General features: G+C 34.4%; 1 protein-coding gene across 1 annotated transcript; it reads left to right on the top strand.

Moving 5' to 3' along the window:
* Positions 1-1,043: 1,043 nt before the first annotated feature.
* Positions 1,044-9,601, top strand: LOC149264454 (antimicrobial ginkbilobin-2-like protein). Its single transcript, XM_089399032.1, has 3 exons — positions 1,044-1,280; positions 8,706-8,760; positions 8,925-9,601. The coding sequence occupies exons 1-3, from the start codon at positions 1,044-1,046 to the stop codon at positions 9,599-9,601; spliced, it is 969 nt and encodes a 322-aa protein (XP_089255158.1).
* Positions 9,602-10,605: the final 1,004 nt, after the last annotated feature.

Below are 10,605 nucleotides of genomic sequence, written 5' to 3'. Positions count from 1 at the left end.
TTGAGTGGTGTAAGGAGATGGACCAATTGGGACATGGGTTATAGATTATAAAACTTAAATCCACAGTAGCTCAAATTTGTTAGGGGAGGCCAAACCCCTTCAAAGATTGTTTTCTTGGTATATCATGGTGGAGTGGATTTTAAAAAAGGCATCTAGACCTTGTGCTATGTACAGCTAAGGGACTTGACAGAGACAATGCTTTAAATCTACGCCCTGCAATTGTGTCCAAGTTCTATAACACTCTTTCTGCTACATATGAGCAACACTCATATTCCCCAGACCATATATCGAACTATGATGAAACAAGCTTACAGGTAGGAAGGAATTGTGGTATGCGGGTAATTTCCAAAAGAGGGAGCAGAAATGTGCCTGAGATTTTTACTAAGAGCAGGGAGTGGATCACTATACTTTCTTGTGTCAATGCAATTGGTTCTTCAATCCTAGGATTTTACCTATTCAAAGGTAAAACATAACTAAAAAACCATATACAGAACTGTGATCCAGGTGCATGCATGGAAGCACATCCCCATGTATGGATGACAAAGGAATTATTCCTAAATTGTCTTTGTAATTTTGTTGCATATGTACTATGTGGTGTCTCTCTTGAAAATAGACACCTACTGATTTTAGATGGCCATGGAAGCCACATGGCTTTGAAAAAAATTGAGGAGGCCAACAATTTTGGCATTGACATATTAACATTGTCGACTCATACCACTCACAGATTGCAACCCCTTGTCAGCGTGTTTGGGCCTTTCAAGAATTATTTCAGGATCGAGCGAGCTTCATGGATGGCAAAGAATCCATGGGTGGAAGTAAAGAGGTTTGAGCTAGCTGAGCTTGCAAGTAAAGAATTAAAAAGGGCTCTCACACCTTCTAATATCAAGGCTGGATTTAGGAGGATTGGTATATGGCCACTTAATGTTGATGCTCTCATGCATGATACTTTTTGTAGCCAAGCATTTTATGTGGAAGGTCAAGAAGCAGAGAACTTACAAGACCATGTTGATGCCCAAGAAGATGTTGCTGATGTTGAAGGTATAATGTCCCTTTATGAAGGGCACTTATGTGGTGATGATGATGAACATGTGAATGAGACACAGTTCAGTCATGAACAAACTGCCAATGTCATGGAGGCTGTCACACCCACTAATCCACATGCCAATTCTGCATGTGATATTCCATATGAGGCAGTTTATGAAGTGAATGAAAATGCAAACTTGATCTCAAATGATAATGCAATAGGATTAAACAATGAACAATTAAGCATGCCAACCCAGGTAAGCCCACCATCATGATTGGAAGAGGCCATTATGAATATCAACCCACATAATCTGTCTACCACCAATGAGGAAAGCATGGACATGCCTTCCCAACCATCAGAGTTGAACACCGAACTTGTTCATTATTTTGTGGACAATGGTTCACTGGAAGAGGAGCCTATTCAACATGAGGTACCTGGAGAAGACAATAATGGGGGCCAATCAGTTGTACCGGAGGGTGAAAGCCAAGTGTCAGATCCTAGGGAGCATGGGGAAAATCACAAATTACTTGGTGTATTCCTAAAGCTACCAATAGAGAGAGTGAAGGCCTCATCAAGGCACTCAACTGCAAACTGTCTTAGTTTGGGGAGGAGCTCATAGTTTCTCACATCGAAAGATTATATGAATTTATTGTTTGAGTTTGAACGTAAAAAATTGAAGTTCAGGAAACTAAAAAGAAAAATTAGTTGGCCAAGGATAAGAGAGCTGCAAGGATTGCAGCAGCAGAAGCTCGAACAAAGGAAAGGATGGAAATAGAAAAAGCAAGGGAAGATAAGGAACATCACAAAAAATTGGCAAGGCAAGAGAGGGAGGTAAGAAAGGTTCAAGAACTGTTGGAAAGAGGAGTGGTGACAAGGAGGGAAGTCTATGGGTCAATCCAGTTTGAGGCAAATAGGATGATTTCCAATACGCTAGACCACATTGCAGAGCACACAACATCATACCAAGAGCTGATTAACATCCAAGTCCCCCACTATACTTTAGGGGTTCTTCCCACCTCATATACCCCTACCATTGTAGGTTTAAATCCTAACTGTGTTTATATGACACCTGCACCCAGTGCTAGGGTTAGTAACACAAGTGGACACTTGGGTTGTTCAATCCCTCCATGGATACGAGGAGAAAATTAGATTCAAGGATATGGTAACATTCAAGCACATCCTAATCATCTAGTAGGCAGAATTATTGCAAACCTTACAACATACTCAACTCCAGAGCTTTATATAACAAGCCACCAGAGAAAGCAATTACCACAACAACAAAAAGAAAATGTTCATTAACAACCAGTTAGAACAGATTATTGACTTAGATGAACAACACAAATTCTCATTAAGAACCAATGCTCATTAAGAACCATTTAGAACAGATTCTTGATTCATTCGAATGACAGCCTTGGTAATTAATCGGTGAAAGGAAACAACATAAAGAAGGAAAAGAAGTGAACATAAATCACAAGTAGTTACAAATAAAATATACTAATAACCAATAATAATAAAAGATACACAAATAATGCTTCAAGACAATCTCTGCAAGGCCCTAGAGTTATCACTCAAGCATAAATATTACCATACCATGGATCTCCAGTTGTTGAGAAAACCAAAAAAATACCCATCTCATGGGTGGAAAAATCCAAAAGCATGTAAACAATTACCACAACAGCAAAAAGAAAATTTTCATTAACAACCACGATAAATAAATTACCACAATAGCAAAAAGAAAATGTTCATTAACAACCATTTAGAACAAATTATTGACTCAGCTGAATAACACAAATGCTCATTAAGAACCATTTAGAATAGATTCTTGACTCAGCTGAACGACAGCCTTGGTAATTACTTGATGAAAGGTAAAAACATAAAGAAGTAAAAGAAGTGAACATAAAACATAAGTAGTTACCAATAGAAGATACTAATAACCAATAATAATAAAAGATACACAAATAAAGCTTCAAGACAATCTCTTAAGAGTTTATAATTGAACGATGTAAGCAAAGAAGTTAATGGGAAAAGATTCTTAAGTATTCCGTTAGGAGTGAAATCTCACGATATGAATATGAAGAAATTGTAAATAATCACTAATTAGTTAATGCATATTTTGACTTTGAATTTTTACAAAACAATTTATTTTAATTTTGAATTTTTATGAAACAAAAAAAAGGTTTAGGCTAAAAGAAAAAAATTTAGAAACTTGTATGTGTAGGGATTCTAATAAATTAGAGGTTTATATTAAATATGTTTTAATTGCCAAAACCAAAAAATTATTTTAACTATGTTAAGAGTTTTTAAATGAACGATGTAAGTGACGAAGTTAAAGAGCCAGGATTTATAAGTATTCTGTTTGGAATAAAATCACACAATATGAATATGAAGAAATTGTAAATAATAATGAGATTTTAGCTATGTTAAGAGTTTGTAAATGAACGATGTAAGTAACAAAGTTAAAGAGGCAAGATAAATAATGCTTCAAGACAATCTCTGCAAGGCCCCAGAGCTATGACTCAAGCATAAATACTACCATACCATGGATCTATAGTTGTTGAGAAAACCAAAAAAATACCCATCTCATGCCTGACCAACTGCAAAAGCATCCTTCTAAGTAGAAGACTTGTATTGATTTCATCCAATAGGCAGAAGCATTGCAAACCTTGCAACAGACTCAACTTCGGAGCTTTATAGAATAGGCCATCAAAGAAAGCAATTACCACAGCAAAAAAAAGAAAATGTTCATTAACAACCATTTAGAATAAATTATTGACTCAGCTGAATAACACAAATGCTCATTAAGAACCATTTGGAATAGATTCTTGACTCAGATGAACAACAATCTTGGTAATTACTTGATGAAAGGCAACAACATAAAGAAGGAAAAGAAGTGAACATAGATCACAAGTAGTTACAAATAGAAGATACTAACTAATACTAATAAAAGATACACAAATAATGCTTCAAGGAAATCTATGGAAGGCCCTAGAGCTATGACTCAAGAATAAATGCTATGATACAATGGATTCACAGTTGTTGAGAAAACAAAAAAAATACCCGTCTCATGCCTGATCAACTCCAAAAGCATGTAAACAATTACCACAACAACAGAACGCAATTGTTCATTAACAACCACGATAAAGCAATTACCATAATAACAAAAAGAAAATGTTCATTAAAAACCATTTATAATATATTATTGATTCAACTGAATAACGCAAATGCTCATTAAGAACCATTTAGAACAGATTCTTGACTCAGTTGAATGACATTCTTGCAAAGACTTATGCAGAGTTAAATATTTACTGCAAAAATATTCTATTGCAAATAAAGCAACAAAAAGCAACCATATTCCAACCTATATTCCAGTAATTGATAACCCCTACTTTGTTAAAAAAGACTTGGTCTATTGGGCTTTGGTCTAGTGGTCAAGATGAGGCATCACCACGATAAAGACCCAGGTTTGAACATGAGCATATATTGAGACCCAATTGTTGTTAACCCCAAATTCATAACCCCTACCTCGACCTAGTAAAATGAACCTAGTAGACCAAAGAGACCTACACCTTCAATTTCAACCAGCAGCTATTCCTAAACCATTTCATTACACGTCTCATACCGTGGTTGTGCAACCCCCACGGATTCCACCACTGCATCAACGTGCAACCAACCCACAACAACATATATAATGTCGTGGCTAAAACTCTCTCTCTGACTTAGGCTCGAGGTGACCTCTCATTCATTCAATCTCAGGTTGGGCACTATATATGAGCATAGAAGCAAGGTAGATAGGAATCCTGAAGCCATAGTCATGTTGCTACTCATAGGATGCTCTTAAACCAACTTCCGAGACTTAAATTTTCAATTGGCAGAATGAAAAAAATTCAATGGGCTCTTTCCGCACACCCCACTGAGTGTAAAATACACAACCCAAAAAAACCCTATAAATTAGCCAAAAGCCAAAAAACTAAAAACCCATAAATTAGCTAAAACCCACAAAACCCACATAGGTAAACACATACATAAGCATAAAACAAAGGCACAATATTCCAATGGAGGGTAAATGTGTTAAAAAACATAGTATTTCAGGTTGGTAGGACAATGTCCTACATTTCTTCTCCATGCCACGTTTTTTCTCTATGCTAGAAAGCCACAGGAACCTCAGATGCTCCAAAAACAGTAGCTCAGACTGCAACAACCTACAAGACAACATAAAAATAGTTAGATAGGGACCAAAAATGCAGATAAAATGTGAAATTGCAGTTCATAAATTGAACTACAAACCTGAAAAATCCTTTCGGAGTGCGAAACGGCCATGTCCAACACCGAGCCGAGCTAAATTCGCCACTAGGATAAAGGCAGACGAATAACGAGCCCATACCACCAAACGGGGAAGAAAAACTAGGCAAAAAACAAGAGGAAACACACGAAAACAACTGAACAACCTCCAACACGACCATCTCTACTGGTCCATAAACCACCACCCACATCACCGACAACCATAATGGCAGTGATCGCCATTGGAGCAACAATATTCAACTACCTGGCAGAGAGAACAGACAAGAACAAGTGCCAAACAGAAATGAACGCAATAATGAACAAGGCGTATGGTACTCACACTAAGCAAACCCTAAACCCCGCCTCCACCTGCTGAATCGGTACTCATACACGCTCAACAGGTCACTGCATGGAGGGGTTACGTGTCGTATGAAGGTTGACGTGCCAGCGTGGCAGGAGGGCATGTTGATGTGGAGGTGTTCGCCTAATGGCGTTCCTCCCCTATAGAAAATTTCTAAATATTAGTCTTCTAAAATATGGTACATTTAAATTTTATCATCATCATCATTGTCATCATTATTTCTTTTATATTTTAAAATTTTATCCCCGTTGTCATATTGTCATCATCATCATCGTTGTTGTCACTACTACTACTACCACGTCATCATCATCATCATCAATTAATAATAATATAAATATACTTTTGAACACTATTATAATCCATTGTCCACTCTTTATTACCTATATTAATATAGAAAAATCCTAAATATTTGTATTGTAAAATATTATATTTAAGATTTTATTCTAATCATCATTGTGGTCATGGTCATCATCATTATCATCATCATCATCATCATTATCATCATCATCATCATTATCATCATCATCATCAATTAATACAACATCGACGTCTTCATCACTAATGCATTTCATAATTTTATCTTCATCATCGTTCTTGTCTTTATGTTTGTCGTCATCAGCACCACCAACAATACCATCACTGTACCGGGAGGGGCTCTATAGCCTAGTATGAAAGAGATGTTGTCATGAAATGTCACAATTAAAAATAATAAAAAGATATTTGTATTAAGAAATTAGAAAATAATAATAAAAAAAAATTAATGCCCATCATGAATAAAATACTTCAATTTCTACCTCAATTTTACATGAAATTTCTATAGAAAAATAAAGTAATATAAATTAATTTAACTTTTAATATGAGGGAGATATGTAATTTTTTGACTACTTAATATGGAGTTAACAGATGGTAGTAAAAATAATATTGTTAATATTACACAATGTGTAAAGTGTTTTATGTGGGCAAAATCAAATATTTCAAATATGTGTCATGAGTGATTCAAGTTACGAAGGAGATTTGTAATTATTTTTAACATTTAATATGAAGTTGATATGTGGAATTTTAAAAAACGTTAATAACAACTAAAAATGTCTATTGTGGAGCAACTAAAAATGTCTATTGTGGAGCAATTTCCGACATCACAAACTCAAGAAAAAAATATTTTTATATAGATAAAGAAAGAGAAGAGGGAAGAGAGAATATTCTATGAATATATGTTTTATGAATATGAGGGGCATGTGGAGAATGAGATTCATGAATAAAATGTTCCAATCTCAACTGTCTATATATAACATTAAATAAGTAAATATCAAAAGTATAAATTTCATCAGTGTTACTCATAATCAACATAGATCCATCCTAACTCTAGATATAACAAAAGACAACATGAATCAAATCTATCTAAGTGGAAACATTTCATAAAGTTTTTTCACTCAAAAATAAGGTGGTATCTTAAGAAATTTAATAGATCTAAAATTAACATGGATCTCCACTGATTATAATCATCATAATTGTCTTTGACATCAAAAATGCCGTCATCATCATAAAAAAAAATACTATAAATACCTCTTAAATATTATAAGAATCTATTTTACACTATTCTACTTATAATAATATATTTGTCACTTCTCATCATCATGATCATACTACAATACTATAAATATTTTTGAAATATTATAATATAAATATATGTAATTTTCTATGTATAATAATTAATTTTGCCGTCTTTATTTTTCTACCCAAAATAATCAATTTTGAATTCTTCATTTTTCTAACTATACTAATACATAAAGATTCATGTTTATGAATATTCTATTTTAAAATTCAATAACTTACAAATTCCATTCCTAAAAACCTTTGAATCTCATTTGAGTAAAATAATCTAGTGATGGCCTAACCATTAAGGATCATATAATTAAGTTTTCGATGCACAACCAACTCGAACCCGAAGGGATTCCTTGGGAGACGAAAGATTCAATAAACTATGTTCCGTGGGAAGCGAGCAATGGAATTACGTACGTCATGCTACTGTTTGTAATGGTGAAGCTATGACCCACTGAATCTACTATGCTGACTTTACTCTGGTTAAAGTTTTATAGTTTAATTAAGCGTGTTGTGTTTTAGAGCCTCGGTGATGTTAGAAAATAACGTTAATTATTATATAAAAAATAATTTATACATATATATCTTAAATTTTGATTTAAATTTTCAAATACAAAATATTGCTAATTGATAGAATGTTTTACAGCTTTAGAGTTTAGTGTTGAGAAAATATTGCTATATATATATAGTGTTCAAAAAATGTTGCCATACAAATATAAAATATAAGTAAATAAATATATTATAAACAAATAATTAGTTAGTGTTGATAAAATGTTGACATAAAAATATAAGTAAATATATATATATATATATATATAAACAAAAAATTAGTTATATATGAGATCATGTTTCAAAAAATTTACAATTCATCTTAAAGAGAAATCTATTAACACTCAAGCAAAAAATTCTTAACCGGTACTTTTATATCATTAATATGGAATTTTTTTTTATTAATTTGACCCCAAAAACGCAACGTGATAAATGATAATTGTAAAATAATTATGAAAGAAAAAATATATTCTTATTCATACGAGTATATTTAAAAAGCATGCGTTCCGTTATATATTCTTAAATCCTTCTGCAATGTCTTAATGATGTGTTAAATCAATTAGCAATTTGGTAAAACCAAAAAGAGATATCATTAACTATACTAATAAATACAAAATTTAAAATAATTAGGAATGAAAAAATTAATTTCTTATTAATACCAATATAGTTTTAAGCATTCTTTCTGTTATGCATTTTTTGCAACATCGTAATGATTGTTTATTTTTGTTTGTCTGTTATTAATAGCAGTATAGTTTTGAGATAATAAGCATGCGTTCTGTTACATATTCTTTAATCCTTTTGCAATATCTTAATGATGCGTTAAATTTTGCAATATCTTAATGATGATGTGCTAAATTTTGCAGTATCTTAATGATGATGTGTTTAATTTTGCAGTATCTCCGCATCGTATCCTCCGGCTATAGCTATAAAACCCTTCCGTCTTCTCTCGGTAAATAGCATTTAGAGTTTGCGTGCATCTGTCTCTAGTCTCTGCTACTCACTGCGGATATTTATTGGGAAGATAGATGGAAGGCATGAATAATATAGGATGGCGGTGGTGTACTTGGATGACGTTACTGCTGTTATTTAATGTAATTTCAATTTCAATTTCAGTTTCACCTTCAGTTGTGGATCATGGGGCGCAAATATCGGATTCCTATATTTACGGTCTGTGCAATGCGAACAAATACAGCAGTGGCAGTGGATACGAGAGGAATCTGAAGAGGCTATTGAAATCCCTGGTGAATGGCGCTGCCCCCAGTGGCGGATTAGCGACACATACATATGGCGGAGTCCAGGGGCTTGTGCAATGCAGGCCCGACGTCTCTCGCCATGAGTGCCAAAGCTGTGTCGCTGCAGCGTCAGAGAGGGCTTTTCAAGGCTGCCCCAACGCGATAAGCGCTCGTGTTCAGTTCGAATTCTGCTTCATTCGCTATGAGAATTACACTTTCGCCTCTGCTCTCGATACCAGCGTTGCCTATTCTCTTGAGAGTGCGAAGAGCAACAGTAATATTCATGGTTTCAATCACACTCTCGCCAATCTCATGGCAACTCTCGCACGGAAAGCTCCCTTACACGTCAATCGATTCGCCAACGGAGCACAAGTGGTGAAACATTCTTCTGTCACCGTTTATGGATTACAAATGTGCTCCACAACACTTGCAGCGCCCGACTGCCGTGCCTGTCTGAGACAAGCCATTGGATTGTTGAATAACTGCTGTTCTTCGCAGATGGGAGCTCAAATTTATCTGGGCAGTTGCTCCGTACGATTCGAGATATATCCCTTCTAGACCTCATATATGCTCTCACGAAGGAATGCTCATCGAAATAAATATTGTCTTTTTCTTTAACATATTTTCTCCGCTCTCTACCGTTTTCTCAAAAATAGACATGAAGCTATATATGCCATGCCTTTTCTTTCTTATATTATATTTTCACGCCTCTGTACTTTTTCTCTTCTCAAAATATACATGAAGATATGCCATACAAAATCCAGTGATGGCTTCATGTGTATTTTTCATAATAATAGAGAAATTTAAATTTTCCTCATATTATTAGAGTCTGTTGTTACAGTTTTGTTTGGACTCGTTGTTCATTGTTTTAGCTGCTTTTGTATACAACATTATACATCTTTTAACTATAGATCTAATAAGTGCCGAAATGCATTTAAGTATCAAATATCTTAAAAGTCTAAATCTCTTTTAAAGTAACTGCAAAACATGAAAAATGGTTGTTTGTACTTGGAGGCATGGGTTTGAACTCCTAGCCCTTGGACTGTTGGCATGGGTTTGACTACTACATGTTTTTCAAAGAATGTGGATAGTTGTTGTTCAAGTTAGCGAGGGTGTTTGGTTATTGTGCATGGTATTGTTGTGTAACATCGTGGGGATTTCAAGCACTGTGAAAATTTCACTCTCATCTTTGTATTCTTTTATGTAACAACACATTTTGAATGAATTAAATGATATTTGAATCCATTATGTGTTCTTCTTAGTAGACTCAAATTACTCTTTATTTGTTCTTTATGATTTCATCATTGAATTAATTATTATAGTAACCAAATTCCAATGGCCTAGGTTCTACACTCTGTAAAAACGATCCACATTCATTAGGTTAATTGAACCCATGGACTGCATTAAGGGGTATTAGAGCGAGTTTCATTTTGGTATTTGCACCTTAAATTGCTTCATGTAATAGGGTACCATCAAATCTTTTTCGATGGTTGAACGACAAGAGTTTTGAAGGTACAAGTTGGGTCATGGAGCCTTGGTTGAGGTCTATTGATGTTGGTGAG

The sequence above is a fragment of the Pinus tabuliformis genome, chromosome 6 (genome assembly GCF_031772625.1).
Source record: "Pinus tabuliformis cultivar Carrire ecotype Pingquan chromosome 6, CPIR1, whole genome shotgun sequence".
Classification (NCBI taxonomy): domain Eukaryota; kingdom Viridiplantae; phylum Streptophyta; class Pinopsida; order Pinales; family Pinaceae; genus Pinus; species Pinus tabuliformis.
Note: the sequence above shows the minus strand (reverse complement) of the source record. Positions and strands in the feature narration are given on the sequence as shown.